At 42.1% G+C, this 23,263-nt stretch overlaps 1 protein-coding gene, 1 long non-coding RNA gene and 1 pseudogene across 2 annotated transcripts in view; 1 reads left to right on the top strand and 2 right to left on the bottom strand.

Moving 5' to 3' along the window:
- The window catches only part of DMD (dystrophin), a gene marked incomplete in the record, with an annotated part of 2,117,027 nt that overhangs the window by 59,002 nt on the left and 2,034,762 nt on the right, over positions 1–23,263 (bottom strand). Inside the window, 3 exon segments of the mRNA XM_018043695.1 lie at positions 7,157–7,317; positions 7,503–7,765; positions 22,853–23,047. Coding sequence (XP_017899184.1) covers positions 7,157–7,317; positions 7,503–7,765; positions 22,853–23,047 — 619 coding nt within the window.
- LOC102169949 lies at positions 7,234–7,698 on the top strand (annotated as a pseudogene).
- LOC108634326 overlaps positions 7,737–23,263 on the bottom strand; it is a 42,151-nt gene continuing 26,624 nt past the window's right edge. The window contains exon 3 of the long non-coding RNA XR_001917544.1: positions 7,737–7,765. This is a non-coding gene — a long non-coding RNA (uncharacterized LOC108634326). The remainder of the gene's footprint in view (positions 7,766–23,263) is intronic.

The following is a 23,263-nucleotide window of genomic DNA, read 5'->3' as shown; positions in this document are numbered from 1 at the left end:
CAGAGATGAGCAATATTTCCTTCTGAGAGTCACTGGAACAATACTGGCGTTGCTTTCTGAATGGTTGTCTCTTGCAGTGGGGTCACAGAGAGGATCCTGAGTAGTTTCTGTGGAATCTGTCTGGTTTAGTCAAAAAAGCTCAAAACACTGTCTCAACTGGTTTTTATCTGGTACATTTTCTCTCCTACCTATAACTTCAGAAAATTCCAGTCTCTTTTAAGCCTTCCTGTGGTTTCTAAAGCACATTACTTTCCGAACTGAAGACTTACCATTTCAAATCTCACGGGCTAGGATTCAATCTAGAGCAGAACTAAACAGAACTTAAGTATCCCAATTAGTAATTGGATTGAAAAAAGACCCAGGAAAGTGCCCTTCATGAAAGAGTGAAATTGTGTTTTATCTGGTTGTTGTTGCTATCACCTGTGGTTTCAACTGCAGGAAAATAGGAAAAAGCCATGGAACAATCATTGTATTGGGTGGGCCAAAAAGTTCATTCTGGTTTTTCCATGAAATGTCCCAAGAAACCCAAATGAACTTTTTGGCCAATGCAATATTTGAACGTGGGTACATGTGAATTTGAGTTTCTGGCTCAGCCACTTGTTAGCTATGAGTCCTTGCCTTCTCTGAGCAGATGTTTCATGAAAGATGGAAGCATTAGCAGATCTCAGAAGGAAATTTTGTAGAATAAAGGAGCTAATGTTAGTGGTGCTTGGCAAGGAGTGAGTCCCAAGTAAATAGTCACCCTGGTCTGTTATTCTGCTAAGGCTATGATGCTGCTGCATAGCAAAAACACCCACCCCTAAATCTTAGTGGTTGACCAAGATACCATTGATGTTCTTACTCATGTGTCTGTGGGTCACTTATGGCAGCTCTGCTTAAGGCTGTGAATCAGACTGAGGTCTGTTCATATGTGTCTCATTTTGCAGTCGGCAGCTTCCTGGGGTATGCACTTCTCATGGCAGATGACAGAAATACAAGAAGAACCTGGCAGAATTTTGCAATGCCCTTTAATATCTCAGCGCAGAACTCATTAATGATCACTTGTGCCCATTTTCCCTTAGCCCGAGCAAGTCATATGGTGAATTTCAAGGTCATGGGATGGAGAAGTATAATTTACCTAGTGAAACTATGGCACAATACAGAGAATAGAAGGAAAAATTATGAACAAATAATACATTCTTCCGCACTTCCCTTCTGCAGGGTGTCAACAGAGGAGAAAGAAGGGTGGGTAAAGGGGAAGAAATAAATAGTTGGATCCCATAGGAACTCTACCTTGTGCCTCATTTGGGGGCTGGCCTCCTTTGTAGAACTGGTCCAGCACTCTTTGCAGGCAGAGAAAAGCAGTTCTGTGGGCATGGCAGCTTTCTGGATCCTCCCCACTCAGGTATTTGTGATGAGGGACACACTACTCAGAGACAGTCTAGAATTCACCAGAAGCCTTCTTAATTTCTGCTTGCTGGAACACATCTAATTTTATTTAGGAAGATAAACGGAAGCAAGAGCTGGTGAAATTCAGCAAAACGGACTATACTATACACCAGTTGTCACAATAACCACATCTTTGTCTAAATTCAACCCCTTCTCTTTACCCTTTCAACAACTGTTCAATGTATGGGCGCTGTCTCTTATGATTTGCTCCAAATGACATCATCTCTTCTCCTGTATATAATAAAGTGAAGTGGCTCAGTCACGTCCAACTCTTTGCGACCCCGTGAACTGTAGCCTACCAGGCTCCCTAGTGTCCATGGGATTCTCCAGGCAAGAGTACTGGAGTGGGTTGCCATTTCCTTCTCCAGGGGATCATCCCGGCCCAGGGATGGAACCCAGGTCTCCCTCATTGCAGGCAGACGCTTTAACCTCTGAGCCACCAGGGAAGACCCCAGTATATAATGGTGGTAGGCTAAGAGTCCTTCATTGGAATTCTAATATTTCACTTGTACTTTCGAAATCTAGGTGAATAGGCAGCCCCACCTCTATTTAACCAGAGGGTTCTGGCTAAATATGTAGTGTGGTTGTAGACACTTCCCAGGTACACCCTCATATATTCACTAATTTCAGGAGGAGTTGAAGTGAATTAATCAAAAGGTGTTTAACTGTCATAACTGAGGATCACTCTGAATGTATCTTAAGATATCACTGTATGAAAGTCATCTCCCTAAAGATCTTTGTTGAAGGATATTTAGCAACAGCTGTGCGAGCAGAGGATGGCAGGCAGAGCTGGGCTCTGTTACAATCTCAGAGAGTTACACAACCACCCTTCTCCCAGTGTGGTCCCTGAACCACCAATACAGAATCACCAGGGCTGTTTGTTAAAAATGCAGAGTCACAGGCAACCCCCCAGAAGTAATGAATTGGAATTTCTGGGTGCAGGACCCAAGAATCTCCACTTGTGTATTCATCAAGGCTTTTGTATAACCTCAAATATAGACAATGTTCCCATACATCTTTGATTCCCAGTATCAGTTATGGAAAATGTGAAGTTTTTCTAAATGGCAAATTAATCATTCTCACTGTTAAATGAAAAGGATCTCTTTCATTATTACTATTACTGAAGGTTTTTTTTAAAAGACTAAATTTGTTGAAACTTTCAGCCAGGGTACTACTAGAATAAGATTTTCTTTTGCCCCCTTCGCTTTTTTCTTTTTAAACATAATTTGAACATTTGAAACTATTTTTCATGAAGTCTATTTCAGTAATAACCATTTTCCTCCCATTTTCTCAAATACCAATGGCCTACAATAGTTGTATAAACATTTTTAATTGAAAGATGAAAGTTAAGAGACACAGTTATTGGGAAGGACAGGAGATTTTATTTGTGTGTTACATGTAACACATTTTCCCCCTAATGAATAGATGATAAACTGCGTTTTTATGGTGCTTTAGGTAGAAAGGCCTGTCTTCAGTGAAAGTAGTGTAACCATCTAAATAAGGCGGTGAAAGTAGTGTAACCATCTATATAAGGATTATCTTTCATCTTCCAGTGAGTAAGTATATTTTAATATATTTAATCTGTGCGCATGGGATAATAAAAAGCATCAACTGCTTCAATAAGTGAATTAAACAAAAAGACAGTTTTGAGAGCTGAGAGAAGTATAAAAAAACATCAACCAAGAACAAGTCTAATGGACTCCTCCCTCCCTTTTCTACCTTCTTTCACCTCCTATTATGACATGTAAGTTGAAAGGGGTTCATCTTAATGGCTTCCTGCTTCCAACTATGTGGAAAGTGAATTGGAATCATTTGGAATATTCTGAAATCATGAAATGTAATCATGAACACAAAGATGCAAAAAGATGTTGAAACATCTGTTTTCCAGATTAAGAATATCACCCAGATAGTTGGGGAAAAAAGTTTTCCATTATCTCGCCTTTAATCCACTTAGCAAATACATGTCATTCTAAAAGATCCTGGTAACCACTGCTCAGAGGGAGAACAATCCAGAAAAGAAACAGAAAAAGGATATTTTCAGCACCGTGAAATTTAAGGACTAAGAGAACTATGGTAAGAAAGATAATGATAAAGCTCATGCTTGTAAGACTTTTATGTGGTTGGGCTCAGAGTTTTTTCACTTTATTTTATGACAAGTAAATAAATTGTTGAGTGACAAGAAGAAAATAATGTTACCTTCAAAGTGATTTCAACAGAAAAATTACTTCCCCGTGAAAATACGAAGATCTTTCCTGACCAACAGGATTGGAATGTCAAGGGTTCAAATGCATTCACCGAGCATTTATTTCTATTTTGAATTTCCCTAAACTGTTTGCCTCAACATATCCTCCCAACATTTTTGAGAGAGGTCAAGGGTTTAAGAGACCCTGGGGTTTAAGCTAACAATTCTGGTTCACAAACATATCTCATGTCAAAGTGTGAGTGTGCTATAGAAGGTGAAGTCACTCAGTCGTGTCCGACTCTTTGTGACCCCATGGACTGTAGCCCACCAGGCTCCTCCATCCATGGGATTCTCCAGGCAAGAGTACTGGAGTGGGTTGCCATTCCCTTCTCCAGGGGATCTTTCCCACCCAGGGATTGAACCCGTGTCTCCTGCGTTACAGGCAGACGCTTTAACCTCTGAGCCACCAGGGAAGCCCAATATTTCCTTGAACCCTTTTTGGGGTGGGGGGGCGGGGGGAGGCAAGAATACTGGAGTGGGTGGCCATTCCCTTCTTCAGGAGATCTTTCCCCACCCAGGGATTGAACCCGGGTCTCCCGCATTGTAGGCAGACCCTTTACCGTCTGAGCCACCAGGGAAGTCTTGAGTGTGCTATAGCTGAACATAACATGGCCACATCTGTTCAGCTGCCTGGTGATTTTACTTGCAATATCCAGTGCTCCTGCAGTAAAAGGTCTCATTGTAACATGATTCTACTTTCTATAATTGAGAATCAGGTTTGTGTTTGGTTCACAGCTGCTGATACTACTGCTGCTAACTCACTTCAGTCATGTCCGACTCTGTGTGACCCCATAGATGGCAGCTCACCAGGCTCCCCTGTCCCTGGGATTCTTCAGGCAAGAACACTGGGGGTGGGTTGCCATTTCCTTCTCCAGTGCATGACAGTGAAAAGTGAAAGGGAAGTCACTCAGTGTGTCCGACTCTTAGAGACCCCATGGACTGCAGCCTACCAGGCTCTTCCATCCATGGGATTTGCCAGGCAAGAGTACTGGAGTGGGTGCCCATCGCATTCTCTGTTGGTTCACAGCTATTCATAACTAAACTTTGAGTTTCTCCACCAGAGTCTTGATGCCTGTTTCTAAAACAAATACTGTGCCTTAAAATTGGCCTACACAGATATTTTGCTTAATTGAAGGGTGAAAGTTTTTACCCCAATTTATTCATTTCTGTAAGGACCACTGCTTGAAGGACTCTGGACTTGTGTGTGCAGTTGTGACTGCAATAAATAGGGCACAATTCCTAGCATATATGGTATACTCTTGATCAATATTTGCTGAATGAATGAAAAAAAACAGTGGCTCTAGCCTGAATTATGGTGGTAAATTTGCACATGCACACACACACACACACACTCACTCACTCACTCACACACTCACTTCTTTTACCATTATGGGGATGAACCGGAATTCTTTAAGATGAAAAGGTTAGTTCTGGAGAAGGGAATGGCAACCCACTCCAATATTCTTGCCTGGAAAATGGACCGAGGAGCCTGGAGGGCTATAGTCCATGGAGTTGCAAAGAGGTGGACACAACTGAGTGACTGAGCACCTCACTAAACTGGCGGGGGGTGCAGAAAGAAGATATAAAGCTTAGTTCTAAATAGGGATGCCTCTATTGATGTTTGATTATTACGAACCCCACCCCCACCCCCATAGGGTTCTCAGAATCTGAACTGGAGCTCCTTTCCCTGTCCTTGCAGTGAGCTGCAGACACTTGATCTCTCCAGTGGAGATTGCCAAACCTTTGCGGGCAGAAACCTGGTCTTATATCATCTTTGAAGTTCTCACTGCACCTAATTTAGGGCATACCCATAGAGAAGGTTCTATTATTATCCCCATTTTCAGATGAGGAAACTGAGGTTAAGCAGCTGAGGTCATCTTAAGTTAAAGTCAGATAGTGGTGAAGACAGTGCTAGTGTTTGATCCCTGGCAGTGTGAGGCCTGAGGCTCCTCTGCCTAGGGTAATGTATCAGAAAGGTAGCTGCTACCCTTTTCCCCCTAAAAAAAGTAAGGTAAGGAGTCAACTATGAAATTACAACTCAGAGAATTAGAGTAATAAAAAACTAAATGTTCTAGATGTGCCAAGACATTGGAGTAACTTAGATAGAAATTATGAAACTGTATTATTTCTGTCCTGGGTATTTACTCAACAAGATCCTGGCAAATAAATCCAATTCAAGAGAGAGATTCAGGGGAATCATTTGCTTTTCCCTCTCTATAGACACTACATCGTTCAAGTGCCAAGGAAGACCTAAAAGGGAACCTGTTGTGTGAAATGAGTAATATGTATCAAACAGAATGTGGCCAGTCCTCTGGAATTGCCTGAAACTCTCCAGTGAGAAGCAAAGGGAATTTTTCTCTAGTATGGTGATCCTCTCACAGCTGATGCCCCATCCCCTGTCTCTCTTCCTTTTGGCCAGTTTGCTTCTGGAAGCTAGGCAGAACATCCTTAAAGAAATGGGCATCCTCTGCCTCTCTACTTTAAGTTAGTAGTAGTTTGGGAAGCTTTGTGGAGTCTGTAAGACATGGGCCTATTAGGAGAGAAACAGAGGGATCGGGGGAGTGGTGAGGGAAGAGACAGACACACAGAGACAGTGAGACATGGAGAGAGGTGAAATGACACTGAAAGTCCTTGAGAGTGTACTGACCTTAGAAAGCCTTTTAGAAACCAGTCACTAATTCAGTATGATGAATTACCTTAAAGTAGCTTGTAGAGTGTTTCCTGAGGAGAATTGGAGGTCGCTTCAAACGAAAGAAACCACAGCTAATGTGCTGATGTTTTAAAGAGAAAAGGCAATTGCTAAAAATGACCATCCAATTTCCATTACTTACTACAGTCATTAGAAACAAGGAATATGTTTATTGATCTGAAGTGGTTCAAACAGTATTTTCTTTGTTCAAACCAATTTCGCTGGAGGAAAAGTCAAGAGTTTGCCTTGTGTGGGGGTAGTGTCGGGGGGCGGGGAGGGGGCGGGAATTGTGGAGAGAAAGAGATTCTTTACATAAAAAACTGTTGTTTTCCTATCCTAGGGCCACTCACCTAAGAAGAATAATTGGGTTTCTATTAAAGCGAAGCAATTTCTGCCCCTGATCAAGCAATTGTGGCCCCTAATCACTATTGGTTTAGCTCTAGGCCCTTGAGACTCAAAGTAGGTTTGGAATTAGCAATATCAGTATAATCTGGGCATACATTAGACAGGTAGGTTCTCTGGCCCCACCCCAGTCCTAACTGAATCATAATCTAGTTTTTAACAAGATGTTTCCTGATTCATATGCACATTAATGTTTGAGAAGTACTAGTCTAGACCAACATGAATGGTTATTTAAACAGTTGATAGAAAAAAGAGATGGTTGAATAAAGGAGGAAATACTATCTGATAAAAGCACTTTTGTCCAAAGATTTGTTGGTGTTGATAAACTTGCTCCTATCCACTTAACCCAGGTTGGAAGTAAAAACTTCATAGGCCCATTCTGAAATGATGTTTACCAGCTCCAGCGTCCTCATGGTTGACTGAGCTCCCACAAATGGTTGCTGACTTTGTTTGTGTCCCCAGGTGAGCAGAAATGAGTGACCAAGCAGAAAAAAGCAGTTCCGTGCGAGAGAGACCTGCACGTCCAAGTTCTCCTGAGAAACCAAGTGAGATGGAACTGAAGCAGATGAAATGGGTGGAGCGGCAGTTAAAACGGTTGTCATTTCAAAATCCCGGGCCTCAGGTAGCCAACTTCAACCCTAAATTAAGGCAGCTGATAAAGGAAGGGCAAATGACAAGGAAGAATGAGTTTGTTCCTGTAAAACGCGAAGTCAACAAGTATGACCAAAAGGGCAGGCTCACCTTCAATCAGGCTGACCTGTGTGACTGCCTTGATGAAGACTGCCTGGGTTGCTTCTACCCGTGCCCCGAGTGTAACTCCACCAAGTGCGGGCCCACTTGCCACTGCAACTGCCGCTGGGTCTACCACACCATAGTCGACGAGAGTGGGGAGGTCATCAGCAAGATGCCATTCGACCTCTCCGACTAGGAGCAGCCCTCCAGGCTGATCCATTTTCTCTGCTTTGCAGTTACACCAGCCTCTGTCTCCTGGGTGAATTTTAGGACTGGGGGAAAAAGTTTTAAAAATATAGTTTAGACTAGTTAGTGTTCTCTGAAGCCATAGAACCAAGTCCTTCTCTAACCTTCCTGCTGTGATGACTCAGATTCCTCCCCTGGTAACCAGCAACTCCATTCCTACTCTGCTCTCGGGTTAAAAATCCCTTTCCTCTTTGCTGGTACCTTAGGAGATGAAGTTTTAGAATTCTGTAGCTGAGAGCTTGTTTTGACAAAGAACATATTTTTATAATAGTTACCGTTAGGACCTTACACATCATTAAGTCTAAATCAGAATTGCTATTTGGATTGACTTGGCACTGCATACTCATAGTCTCATGCTTTTCGTGTTACTGTTTTAACAGTATTAAAAAGAAATTTGGTTTAAAACGTTTAATAGGCCCCATGGCCACGTGACCCAACATATGAGCACAGAAGCAGAGATTCAATTTAAGTGATATCCAAAATGCCAACTGGAAGCAGACTTCAAAGGACAAATTTTAATCTAATTGTTACCTAGAAATGATTTAAAAGCAGTTTTTTAGTGGCTAAGGTTACCAGCCACACTGAATTGGCCAAAGTGGTACAAAATTCCTAAGGCCTAAGTTGCACTTGGTCTTAGAGGTGTAGGATTTAAGGAAATTCAGCTAGAGTTTCTGCTGACCTCAGTGAAGATGCCATCTCAGAAGACTGATGTGAAACACCTGGGCCAGGTTTGGCAGCTATTGTGCAAAACTGTTTCTAGGGAAAACCTCTATGAAAATGTTCACACCCACAGCGTCATCGGGAAAGTTTCTCTTCAGTCATCTTTGATACCAAGTTTTATTCAAATGATCTATCTGTAAGGAGAAAATTGCTTTTTCCACTTTTCCACGTTTATGTCTCATGAACATTTAATTGCTCCTTCTGAAGCTTTGGATTCAGCACAAAGAGACTTTCCACTGAACACAGTTGTGCAGGCACTGGCTGAGGCTGCAGAAATAATGGGCTAAAAATAGACAGAAGGCCCCTTTCCCTATCCCACCAAATGGCTATGTATGTTTACCCACTGGAAAATATTCACCTGAAACCACATTAGCCTCTGACTAACTCACCCAAAATTTCTGTATGGCAAATTCATTAATAAAAAGCATTTAATTTTCCTTACTTTGATTTTTTTGTGTATGAGAAAGTGCGTGTTTTTTAGACCCAAGAGAGAAAAAAAAAAACTTCTTTCCCCCTTCCCTGAAGCAAATCCATGTTTTGTTCTTGGGCAAACACCAATCACTTTCCATCAGAAATTCCTGATAGTGATATTAGGTTGGTGCAAAAGTTTTGCCTCATCCGCCATATTCACCTGACCTCTTGCTCACCACTTCTTCAAGCATCCTGACAACGTTTTGTGAGGGAAAGGCTTCCACAACCAGCAGGAGGCAGAAAATGCTTTCCAAGAATTTAATCAAATCCTGAAGCACAGATTTTTAAAAAAATATTCATTTATCTTTAAATTTTATTTTTTAATTGAAGGATAATTGCTTTACAGAATTTGTTTTCTGTCAAACCTCAGCATGAATCAGGCATAAGTATACATATGTCCCCTCCCTCCTGAACCTCCCTCTCATCTCCCTCCCCATCCCACCCCTCTAGGTTGGTACAGAGACCCTGTTTGAGATCCCTGAGATATACAGCAAATTCCCTTTGGCTATCTATTTTACATATAGTAATGTAAGTTTCCATGTTACCCTCACCATACATCTCACCCTCTCCTGCCTTCTCCCCGTGTCCATGAGTCTGTTCTCTATGTCTGTTCCTCCATTGCTGCCCTGCAAATAAATTCTTTGGTACCATCTTTCTAGATTCTGTATATATGTGTTAGTAGACGATGTTTATCTTTCTCTTTGTGACTTACTTCACTCTGTATAATAGGCTCTAGGTTCATCCACCTCATTGGAACTGACTCAAATGTGTTCCTTTTTATGGCAGAGTAATATTCCATTGTGTATATGTACCACGACTTCTTTATCCATTCATCTGTCGATGGACATCTCGGTTGCTTCCATGTCCTAGCTGTTGTCAACAGTGCTGCAGTGAACATTGGGGTACATGTGTCTTTTTCAGTTTTGGTTTCTTCAGGGTATATGCCTAGCAGTGGGAATGCTGGGTTATATGGTAGTTTTATTCCTAGTTTTTTAAGGAATCTCCATACCGTCTTCCATAGTGACTGTATCAATTTACATTCCCACCAATAGTGCAAGTGTTTATCCACACCCTCTCCTGCTTGTAGACTTTTTGATGAGGTGTGAGGTGGTACTTCGTTGTAGTTTGGATTTGCATTTCTTTAATAAGCGATATTGAGCATCTTTTCATGTCTGTCTGAGTCATCTGTATGTCTTCTTTGGAGAAATGTCTGTTTACATCTTTTTCCCACTTTTTAATTGGGTTGTTTTTCTGGAATTGAGTTGTATGAGCTGCTTGTATATTTTGGAAATTTATCCTTTGTCAGTTGTTTGATTTGCTATTATTTCCTCCCTTTCTGAGGGTTGTCTTTTCACCTTTCTTATAGTTTCCTTTGCTGTGCAAAAGTGTTTAAGTTTAAGCAGGTCCCACTTGTTTACTTTTGTTTTTATTTCCATTACTCTAAGAAGAGAGTCATAGAGGATCTTGCTTTGATTTATGATATCGAGTGTTCTGCCTATGTTTTCCTCTAAGAGTTTTATAGTTCCTGGTCTTACATTTAGATCGTTAATCCATTTTGAGTTTCTCTTTGTGAATGGTGTTAAGTGTTCTAATTTCATTCTTTTACATGTAGCTGTCCATTCTTCCCATCACCGATTATTAAAGAGGTTGTCTTTGCCCCAGTGTGTATTCTTGTCTCCTGTCTTGTTCCATTGGTCTATAATTCTGTTTTTGCGAAGCACAGATTTTTATGCTACAGGAATAAACAAACTTATTTCTCGTTGGCAAAAATGTGTTGATTGTAATGGTTCCTATTTTGATTCACAAAGATGAGTTTGAGTCTAGTTATACTGATTTAAATTTCATGGTCTGAACCCACAATTACATTTGCAGCAACCTAATACTTTGCTTGCTTTTACAGGTCATCTTAGACCAAGAGTTTAAATAAAATGGGCTATCAGAATCAGTAGTTTTTCTTTTTAATACTCAAACTGGTATACTAGCTTTGCTGAACTTGGTGAAGATGGGCTTGAGAAATACAAACTGAACTTTCGATTCTAGTCAAAGTAACAGTCTTGTGCTTCAAATATAGGAATGCAGGGACTTCTCTGGCAGGCCAGTGGTTAAGACTCTGTGCTTCCAGTTCAGGGGATGTGGGTTCACTCCCTGGTCAGGGAACTAAGATTCCACATGCTGTGCAGCCAAAAAAACCTTTTTTTTTTAATTTAAAAAAAGGTGGGAACCAAAACTTGCCCAAAGCAACTCGTCTGAACCTACCTGGAATCTCTGCAGTGCAAAAGTAGTTGTTATCACTGTCCATTTACCTGCTGAAGTGCCCTTTGCATTTGAAAAGCACAGAGGTAATAGTGTTACCATGTTCACAAAACTACTAGAGAAAGGTTGATAAACAATTTATAACCACTTTCACAGCAAAGAACACATTTGAGCATTTGGAGGCTGCTATTTACAGTCAGTTAACAATTCCCAAGGTGTGGTAGGTAGCCCTCAAGGATGGTCCCCAGCGGTCCTCTGATGTTTTGTAATCCTTTTCCCTGAAGTGGTGGCTGAACTTAGTGACTTGGTTCTAGTGAACAGAATAAGGCCCAAGTGATGGTGACTGGAGACTTGGTCATAAAGGGCAGTGTGGCCTTTCTTTTGCATCCTCATGGTCATCTGCTCTAGAGCAGGCTGGCTGCCCTGTGTGAGCAGCGCTGTGAGGAAGCCAACATGACAAAGAATTGGCAACTCTGGCCAAAACTTCATGAGTATTTTTGGAAGGGGGTCTTCTTGCCTCATCAAGCTTTGAATGACTGTAGTCCTAGCTGACACCTTCGATGAGAGGTGTCAACCTTGTGAGAGACCTTCAGCCAGAACCACCCAGCCATGCTGCTTCCTGACTTTTCCCTCACAGAAACTGTGAGATAAAAGATCATCGTTTTAAGATGCTAACGTTTGGGGTGATTTGCTATGCAGCAATGGCTAGCTAACACAGAGGGGTATCATGCTTCGTCTAGATTTATCCCTTTATTTATTCAGCAGGTGTTTATTGAGAAACTACCACATGCCAGGCATTGTGTTTATGGGATTCTCCAGACAAGAGTCTTGGAGTGGGTTGCCATTCCCTTCTCAAAGGCAGTGTGTATGCAGAGGTTAATCATCTACTGAACATTAGAAACATGCTTAAGGGGCCCCTGGTTTCTGGGCTCTATATGCATAGCATACAGAAAAAATTTTACCCTTGGAAAACTGTGGTGGTTATCTTTGGAAATACCATCTACCCCCTAGAGTTACTACTATACATTTGCTATTTATATATTAATGGCCCAACAAATATTTATAGATTGAATACTTCTCTGTGAATTGTGCTCACCTGTTAAAACTAGAGATGGCACTCCAAACCTCTGTCCCTACTATGTCCCCTCAAATTTGTGTATTGAAACCTCACTCCCAAGGTGATGGTAGTAGGAGGTGGGACTTTTGGGAGGTGATTAGGTCATTAGGGTAAAGCCCTAATGAATGAGTCTCTTATAGAAGAGACCCAAGAGAGCTCCCTTACTTCTGTGAGGACCGTTAGGCCAGTAGAATCTTTCTAGCATGCCATATATATATATATATATATACACATATCAAATACCAGTCATTTTGGCAATGAAAAATTATCTCTAACACTTTTATTAACATCCTCTGGGTATAGATTTAGATAATGACATTTGTAGTGCTTAAACTTCTCTGGAATGTGGGTTCAAACGCTAACTAACCACCTCTAAGGATTAATCTAAGGATTAGCTTTAAGGAGTAAAGTTCATTTATACATGTTTACACATTTACACCAACTCTCTATACCATACAGACAATATGTGGGCATGTATTGTCTCAACTCTAACTTTCTGAGTACAAGCTGCCCCAGTGAGCCACCATGGTCTTCCAGTGCTCCAGGGGCAGGCTCTGTCCCTGGATGCTGGGTGGGTGGATCAGTCTAATTCTGGTTGGGAAGCTCCCCTGTTGGCATATGAAAGTGAAAAAAAATGAAGGTCGCACAGTTCTGTCCTGACTCTTTGCAATTCCATGGACTGCAGGCTGTCCTCGTCTATCCATGAAATTCTCCAGGCAAGAGTATTGGAGTGGGTTACCGTTTCTTTCTCCCAGGGATCTCCCCAAGCTGGGGATCGGACCCAGGTCTCCTGCATTGCAGGCAGATTCTTTACCAACTGAGCCAGCAGCAGCTCTATCAAGGGGGAAGTTAGCCATTTTCTCTCTACCTGCCCACTTCTTTGTTTTGTCTTTGTAAGTTACTCACATTGCAGGTTGGCGAGAGGCATCTACTGGGCACTTTCAAACACCCCAGCTGCAAACTGGCATGCCCCTGGCCCTTGTGAGAGGTCTTCCAAGAACCCTCTTGACAGACCTTTGAACTCTTTGCCTGTTGACCTTCTCCCACTTACACCATGCTTCAAAGCAGGCTTCGACTCCACAGCTCTGTGTCCCCAGCATCTAACACACAACCTGGTACACGGTAGGTGCTCAGTGAATGTTTGTTTAATGAGTGAGTCACTGACAGCAGGACATGCTTCTTGAGGGGCTTTTTAGGAGTGTTGGTCAATAGCTCATTAGAAACCTGCTTGAAATGACTGAGATAAGCAACCTTAGATGACTCGAGCAAACACAAAGAATTTCCTAGAAACAATGTCTCTTTTTTCTTTTAACATATGTTCCTATTTTTGTCTTCTCCATTACTCATTGAAAATAGTAACTGCCCTTTGCTGTCCACCTGAAACTATCACAATATTGTTAACTGGCTATCAGTCAGTTCAGTTCAGTTCAGTCGCTCAATCGTGTCCGACTCTTTGCGACCCCATGAATGGCAGCATGCCAGGCCTCCCTGTTCATCACCAACTCCCGGAATTCACTCAGATTCACGTCCACCCAGTCAGTGATGCCATGCAGCCATCTCATCCTCTGTCGTCCCCTTCTCCTCCTGCCCCCAATCCCTCCCAGCATTAGAGTCTTTTCCAGTGAGTCAACTCTTCGCATGGTGTGGCCAAAGTACTGGAGTTTCAGCTTTAGCATCATTCCTTCCAAAGAACACCCAGGACTGATACAACATAAAGTTTAATTTAAAAAAAGATGGAAAAAAAAGAACTAGAGAAACAGAAAGTACCAACAATAGAATTCCCTGGTGGTCCAGTGGTTAAGACTCAGGAACATGTGTTCATATATATATATATACACACATATACACAAACCTTCTTCAGAACTGGGAATGAGCCTTCCCAGCAACGTGGGAAAAAATGGTCATGAAATGCCCCCCAAAGTATGGTCGGATTTATGACCACAAGGGGGCTGTGTCAACTACAAATTGGCACTTACCAAGAGCACTGCCAATGACTGAACCACAAAGGCATTTGCCATCTGCATCTACACAGACTGAACCCCATGCTGCCATACCTGTTGACCTTCAACAATCCCTGAGGGAGTTCAGGGTGGAGTGAGGGCTCTGTGCTCCAGGGAATCTGGTGGGACAGGTCTTCAGATAGTTGGATGTTTTTAGGAACTGATTTTATGATCTCCATCCTGAGATCATGAGATATGATCGCATCTGCTCATATCTAGAGAAGCACTAAATCCCTTCAGGGTGACATCAGATCCTCAGGACTCACAAAAATCTCTCGTAAAGTGAGTGATTCATGGCATTGAACTCCATTCACCAAAACTTTATATATTGTCTTTTCCCGACTGCCACTTTGAAGCAGTCTCTGAGAGCTATCTGAGACGCTGCCTCCTGGGCTGCAGTTCTCATCTTGCCCCAAATAAAACTTAACTCACAACTTTCAAGTTGTACATCTTTATATCATTGACAATAGCTATTTCAAATCCAAAACATGATGCTGTCAAAGTGCTGCACTCAATATGTTAGCAAATTTGGAAACCTCTGCAGTGGGCACAGGACTGGAAAAGGTCAGTTTTCATTCCAATCCCAAAGAAAGGCAATGCTAAAGAATGTTCAAAGTACTGCCCAACTGCACTCATCTCAAACACTAGAAAGTTCACTTCAGTTCAGTGCACTTCAGTCACTCAGTCATGTCCGACTCTTTGCGACCCCATGAATCGCAGCACGCCAGGCCTCCCTGTCCATCACCAACTCCCGGAATTCACTCAGACTCACGTCCATCGAGTCAGTGATGCCATCCAGCCATCTCATCCTCTGTCGTCCCCTTCTCCTCCTGCCCCCAATCCCTCCCAGCATCAAAGTCTTTCCCAATGAGTCAACTCTTCGCCTGAGCTGGCCAAAGTACTGGAGTTTCAGCTTTAGCATCATTCCTTCCAAAGAAATCCCAGGGCTGATCTCCTTCAGAATGGGCTGGTTGGATCTCCTTGCAGTCCAAGGGACTCTCAAGAGTCTTCTCCAACACCACAGTTCAAAAGCATCAATTCTTCGGTGCTCAGCCTTCTTCACATTCCAACTCTCACATCCATACGTGACTACTGGGAAAACCATAGCCTTGACTAGACGGACCTTAGTCGGCAAAGTAATGTCTCTGCTTTTGAATATACTATCTAGGTTGGTCACAACTTTTCTTCCAAGGAGTAAAGTGAAAGTGAAGTCGCTCAGTCGTGTCCGACTCTTTGCGACCCATGGACTGTAGCCCACCAAGCTCCTCCGTCCATGGGATTCTCCAGGCAAGAATACTGGAGTGGGTTGCCATTTCCTGTTTCCCCATCTATTTCCCATGAAGTGATGGGACCAGATGCCATGATCTTCGTTTTCTGAATGTTGAGCTTTAAGCCAACTTTTTCACTCTCCTCTTTCACTTTCATCAAGAGGCTTTTTAGTTCCTCTTCACTTTCTACCTTAAGGGTGGTGTCATCTGCATATCTGAGGTTACTGATATTTCTCCCGGCAATCTTGATTCCAGCTTGTGTTTCTTCCAGTCCAGCGTTTCTCATGATGTACTCTGCATATAAGTTAAATAAGCAGGGTGACAATATACACCTTTGACATACTCCTTTTCCTATTTGGAATCAATCCGTTGTTCCATGTCCCATTCTAACTTACTTCCTGAGCTGCATACAGATTTCTCAAGAGGCAGGTCGGGTGGTCTGGTATTCCCATCTCTCTCAGAATCTTCCACAGTTTATTGTGATACACACATTCAAAGGCTTTGGCATAATCAATAAAGCAGAAATAGATGTTTTTCTGGAACTCTCTTGCTTTTTCGATGATTCAGTGGATGTTGGCAATTTGATCTCTGGTTCCTCTGCCTTTTCTAAAACCAGCTGGATCATCTGGAAGTTCATGCTTCATGTATTGCTGAAGCCTGGCTTGGAGAATTTTGAGCATTACTTTACTAGCATGTGAGATGAGTGCAATTGTGCGGTAGTTTGAGCATTCTTTGGCATTGCCTTTCTTTGGGATTGGAATGAAAACTGACCTTTTCCAGTCCTGTGGCCACTGCTGAGTTTTCCACATTTGCTGGCATATTGAGGGCAGCACTTTCACAGCATCATCTTTCAGGATTTGAAATAGCTCAACTGGAATTCCATCACCTCCACTAGCTTTGTTCGTAGTGATGCTTTCTAAGGCCCACTTGACTTCACATTCCAGGATGTCTGGCTCTAGATGAGTGATCACACCATCGTGATTATCCGGGTCTTGAAGATCTTTTTTCTACAGTTCTTCTGTGTATTCTTGCCACCTCTTCTTAATATCTTCTACTTCTGTTAGGTCCAGACCATTTCTGTCCTTTATCGAGCCCATCTTTGCATGAAATGTTCCCTTGGTATCTCTAATTTTCTTGAAGAGATCTCTAGTTTTCCCCATTCTGTTGTTTTCCTCTATTTCTTTGCATTGATCACTGAAAAAGGCTTTCTTATCTCTTCTTGCTATTCTTTGGAACTCTGCATTCAGATTCTTATATCTTTCCTTTTCTCCTTTGCTTTTTCCTTGTGTTCTTTTCTCAGCTATTAGTAAGGCCTCCCCAGACAGCCATTTTGCTTTTTTGCATTTCTTTTCCATACAGATGGTCTTGATCCCTGTCTCCTGTACAATGTCACGAACCTCATTCCATAGTTCATCCGGCACTCTATCTATCAGATATAGGCCCTTAAATCTATTTCTCACTCCCACTGTATAATCATAAGGGATTTGATTTAGGTCATACCTGAATGATCTTGCAGTTTTCCCTGCTTTCTTCAATTTAAGTCTGAATTTGGTAATACGGAGTTTACGATCTGAGCCACAGTCAGCTCTTGGTCTTGTTTTTGTTGACTGTATAGAGCTTCTCCACCTTTGGCTGCAAAGAATATAATCAATCTGACTTTGGTGTTGACCATCTGGTGATGTCCATGTGTAGAGTCTTCTCTTGTGTTGTTGGAAGAGGGTGTTTGCTATGACCAGTGCATTCTCTTGGCAAAACTCTGCTAGCCTTCGCCCTGCTTCATTCTGTACTCCAAGGCCAAATTTACCTGTTACTTCAGGTGTTTCTTGACTTCCTACTTTTGCATTCCAGTCCCCTATAATGAAAAGGACATCTTTTTTGGGTGTTAGTTCTAAAAGGTCTTGTAGGTCTTCATAGAACCGTTCAACTTCAGCTTCTTCAGTGTTACTAGTTGGGGCATAGACTTGGATTACTGTGATATTGAATGGTTTGCCTTGGAGAAGAACAGAGATCATTCTGTCGTTTTAGAAATTGCATCCAAGTACTGCATTTCGGCCTCTTTTGTTGACCATGATGGCTACTCCATTTCTTCTGAGGGATTCCTGCCCACAGTAGTAGATATAATGGTCATCTGAGTTAAATTCACCCATTCCAGTCCATTTTAGTTCACTGATTCCTAGAATGTCGACATTCACTCTTGCCATCTCTTGTTTGACCACTTCCAATTTGCCATGATTCATGGACTGACATTCCAGGTTCCTATGCAATATTGCTCTTTACAGCATTGGACCTTGCTTCGATCACCAGTCACATCCACAGCTGGGTATTGTTTTTGCCTTGGCTCCATCCCTTCATTCTTTCTAGAGTTATTTCTCCACTGATCTCCAGTAGCATATTGGGCACCTACTGACCTGGGGAGTTCCTCTTTCAGTATCCTATCATTTTGCCTTTTCATACTGTTCATGGGGTTCTCAAGGCAAGAATACTGAAGTGGTTTACCATTCCCTTCTCCAGTGGACCACATTCTGTCAGACCTCTCCACCATGACCCGCCTGTCTTGGGTTGCCCCGCGGGCATGGCTTAGTTTCATTGAGTTAGACAAGGCTGTGGTCCTAGTGTGATTCGATTGACTAGTTTACTGTGAGTATGGTTTCAGTGTGTCTGCCCTCTGATGCCCTCTTGCAATACACTAGCAAAGTAAGGCTCAAAATCCTCCAAGCCAGGTTTCAACAGTATATGATGTACAGAGTACAACAACTTTCAGATGTTCAAGCTGGATTTAGAAAAGGCAGAGCAACCAGATATCAAATTGCCAATATCTGTTGGATCAGAGAAAAAGCAAGAGAGTTCCAGAAAAACATCTACTTATGCTTTATTGACTATACCGAAGCTTTTGACTGTGTGGATCACAACAAACTGTGGAAAATTCTTAAAGAGACGGGAATACCAGACCACCTGACATGTCTCCTGAGAAATCTGTATACAGGTCAAGAAGCAACAGTTAGAACTTGACATGGAACAACAGAGTGGTTCCAAATCAGGAAAGAAGTACATCAAGGCTGTATATTGTCACCCTGCTTATTCAACTTCTATGCAGAGGACATCATGCAAAATGCTGGGCTGGATGAAGTGCAAGTTGGAATCAAGATTGCCGGAGAAATACCAATAAACTCAAATATGCAGATGACATCACCCTTATGGCAGAAAGTGAAGAAGAACTAAAGATAAAAGACGCTTACTCCTTGGAAGAAAAGTTATGACCAACCTAGATAGTATATTCAAAAGCAGAGACATTACTTTGCCAACTAAGGTCCGTCTAGTCAAGGCTATGGTTTTTCCACTAGTCATGTATGGATGTGAGAGTTGGACTGTGAAGAAGGCTGAGCGCCGAAGAATTGATGCTTTTGAACTGTCGTGTTGGAGAAGACTCTTGAGAGTCCCTTGGACTGCAGAGAGATCCAACCAGTCCATTCTGAAGGAGATCAGCCCTGGGATTTCTTTGGAAGGAATGATGCTAAAGCTGAAACTCCAGTACTTTGGCCACCTCATGCGAAGAGTTGACTCACTGGAAAAGACTCTGATGCTGGGAGGGATTGAGGGCAGGAGGAAAAGGGGACGACAAAGGATGAGATGGCAGGATGGCATCACTGACTCGATGGACGTGAGTCTGAGTGAACTCCAGGAGTTGGTGATGGACAGGGAGGCCTGGCGTGCTGCGATTCATAGGGTCGGAAAGAGTTGGACACGACTGAGTGACTGAACTGAACTGAACTGAACTGATGAAAGAGAAAGACGAGAGTGAAAAAGTTCACTTAAAGCTCAACATTCAGAAAACTAAGATCATGACATCCAGTCCCATCAGTTCATGGCAAATTGATGGGGAAACAATGGAAAAAGTTGAGAGATTTTATTTTTCTGAGCTCCAAAATAACTGCAGATGGTGACTGCAGCCATGAAATTAAAAAATGCTTGCTCCTTGGAAGAAAAGCTATGACCAAACTAGATAGCATATTAAAAAGCAGAGACATTACTTTGCCAACAAAGGTCCATCTAGTCAAAGCTATGGTTTGTCTAGTAGTCATGTATGGATGTCAGAGTTGGACTATAAAGAAGGCTGAGTGCCAAAGAATTGGTGCTTCTGAACTGTGGTGTTGGAGAAGACTGTGAGAGTCCCTTGGACAGCAAGGAGATCCAACCAGTCCATCCTAAAGGAAATCAGTCCTGAATATTCATTGCAAGGACTGATGCTGAAGCTGAAGCTCCAATACTTTGGCCACCTGATGCAAAGAACTAAGTCATTGGAAAGACCCTGATGCTGGGAAGGATTTAAGGTGGGAGGTGAAGGGGACAACAGAAGATGAGATGGTTGGATGGCATCCCCAACCTGATGGACATGAGTTTGAGTAAGCTCCAGGAGTTGGTGATGGACAGGAAGGCCTAGCTTTCTGCAGTCCATGGGGTCACAAAGAGTTGCACACGACTGAGTGACTGAACTGAACTGAATTTCATAGGCTAATGTGATGGACAGGGAGGCTGTTGTGCCTCCATGTGCAGTCCATGGGTTCGCAAAGAGTCACTGAACTGAACTGAATGAGCAGGAGGAGTCTTCCAGCTATTTGGGAGAAGGGTGAGGATTTCCAGGAATTGGGCCACTGCTCACTTTTTGTCTTTCTGGTGGGCCTTGGAACTTTCACGGTGCCTGTGCGTATGTCACTGAGCATCTAATGTGTTACAACAAGCTTATACTGAGGCTCAAGGTCAACTGGAAGTCAACTTATCCACCATCTTGAACCTAGTTGGTTTTAATCAGTTTAGGTCATGTCCTCGGGTTCTGTCATTCTTTTAAAGGTTGTGCCCTGCCCCCTACCCTCCTGTTTCAAAATCAGTTCTCAAACCTTTTTCTCAATCTTCAGTTCTTAACTGGGGATTGGGGATAAGGATCGTGGGGGTGACTGTAAAGATTTCGGCATCATCTGGACTTACTGGAAAACTAGGAATTCTTCCTTCTCCCAGGAAACCCTTTCTTAAAGTCCTCCCTTTCCCTCCTCCCCCACCCTTTCTCCCATTACTTCTGCTACAGCAATTCAGGCTACAATTGTCAGAGTACAATAAGGCTGAAGCCAGAGAAGGGTCATGCGAAGGCTGTGCTAGATGCATACAATTAGAATATCTACATGGGAGGTAGAGTCAGGGAATGTGAATTTATAAAAAACAATCTCCAGGTAATTCTTATTTGCAAGCTCTAGTGGAAGACATTGTACCACACCATAAAAAGGTTGGCAGCAAAGTAGAAAGTCAATTAAATAGTCAGTTTAATGAAAATAATTGTTAGAAATATGATTACTAAATTGAATGCAAAATCCAAAGCCAAATCATAAAAAAGAACATTTATATAATAAATTGACTTCCCTGGTGGCTCAGAGGGTGAGGAGTCTGCCTGCAATGCAGGAGACCTGGGATTGATCCCTGGTTTGGGAAGATACCCTGGAGAAGGAAATGGCAACCCACTCCAGTATTCTTGCCTGGAAAATGCCATGGATGGAGAAGTTTTATGACCCTAGATTACATTAGTAAAGATGAGAATTTGTGGATATAAAAGCAAAACAAGACAAACAAAAATGAAGCCTATTAATTCTTAAAAGGGTGATATAAAAAATGACTCATTTGCTCTTCATTTTGACAACTGAAGAAGCATAGTTTAAGGGTTACATCTAATGAACTTAAAGGCAATCACTACTAGAATTAAGAACCACCTATCAAATTATCACCAAAAAAAAAGAAAGAAAACAATGGCAAGTGAGAAGAAAATGTAGAAAATATAGCAAATGAGCCGAAAAGAGAGTATGAAAAAGATTCCAGAAATAGGAGCAAATGCATCAATTCTTATGCTAATAGGAAATGTTTTACACTCTGGAATAAAGTCTTGCTCAGACTAGGCTAGGAAACAAAATATGATTATGTGCTGATTATAAAAGACAACCTGAAATGTAATTACACGTGGTTAAATTTAAATGGTTGATAAAGACATCAATCAAAAGTAGGCAAAAGAAAGTAAACAAGTGGGACCTGATTAAACTTAAAAGCTGTGACCAACTTGCTGTGGTACATATACACAATGGAGTATTACTCAGCCATTAAAAAGAATTCATTTGAATCAGTTCTGATGAGATGGATGAAAATGGAGCCGATTATAGAGTGAAGTAAGCCAGAAAGAAAAACACCAATACAGTATACTAACACATATATATGGAATTTAGAAAGATGGCAATGACGACTCTGTATGCAAGACAGCAAAAAAGACACAGATGTGTATAACGGACTTTTGGACTCAGAGGGAGAGGGAGAGGGTGGGATGATTTGGGAGAATGGCATTCTAACACGTATACTATCATGTAAGAATCAAATCGCCAGTCTATGTCGGACGCAGGATACAGCATGCTTGGGGCTGGTGCATGGGGATGACCCAGAGAGATGTTATGGGGAGGAGGTGGGAGGGGGGTTCATGTTTGGGAACGCATGTAAGAATTAAAGATTTTAAAATTTAAAAAAAAAATTAAAAAAAATAAAGTTATTATAAAATACTAAAAAAACAATAAAAAAATAAAAGGAGGAAAAAAAATAAAAAGCAGAGGCATTACTTTGCCGACTAAGGTCCATCTGGTCAAAGCTATGGTTTTTCCAGTGGTCATGTATGGATGTGAGTGGTGGAATATTAAGAAAGCTGAGCACCACAAAAATGATGCTTTTGAACTACGGTGTTGGAGAAGACTCTAGAACATTCCTTGGACAGCAAGGAAATTCAGCCAGTCCATCCTAAAGGAAATCAGTCCTGAATATTCATTGGAAGGACTGATGCTGAAGCTGAAACTCCAATGCTTTGGCCACCTGATGCAAAGAACTGACTCATTGGAAAAGACCTTGATGCTGGGAAAGATCGAAGGCAGGAGGAGAAGGGGATGACAGAGGATGAGATGGTTGGATGGCATCATTGACTCAATGGACATGAGTCTGAGTAGGCTCCAGGAGTTGGTGATGGACAGGGAGGCCTGGTGTGCTGCAGTCCATGGTGTCATAGTCGGACACGACTGAGCAACTGAACTGAATCCCATTAGTTGGAACTGTGTATCCCGAAGCCAGCCTATTCCACTCCACACAACAGAGCCCTGGGGGCTCATGGGCTGTCAGCTGTACAGTGACATTTACTTACAGGGGTCCTTCTGATGTCTTGGCACATGGAACCAGAAAATGGTGAGTATTTCCCTCCCCTCCACTTTCAGTAGTTCCTACATCGTCATATCTGCCACGTCAATTTTCCACAGAAGTCCCGAGGAGGACAACAGCAGCATCTCATTGCACACCCAGCAATTAGACATATCTTGCAGTAAGGCCAGTGTTGCTGCTCCATCTACAAACAGATTTCCTCCCTCAGACGAGGGAGAAAATGTAAGACATCTAACAGGCTCAACACAGGGGAGATGATGACTAGAAAGCAAAACACAAGCAGTAGCCACATTCTAAGATAAACCACACCTGCCTGTGAATTTTGTCATCTGCAATACAATTCAGAAAACTCAACTGTTGAATGATACAAGAACATGTCTAAAATCACCCATACAGTGGTCACCGAGTTGTACTTTGGATGTATAAACCACAACTACTCCATTTTGACTTTCAAAATGATTCCCTTCTTCAATGGCC

Source organism: Capra hircus, assembly GCF_001704415.2.
Source record: "Capra hircus breed San Clemente chromosome X unlocalized genomic scaffold, ASM170441v1, whole genome shotgun sequence".
Lineage (NCBI taxonomy): Eukaryota > Metazoa > Chordata > Mammalia > Artiodactyla > Bovidae > Capra > Capra hircus.
This window is presented reverse-complemented; position numbering and strand designations above follow the sequence as displayed.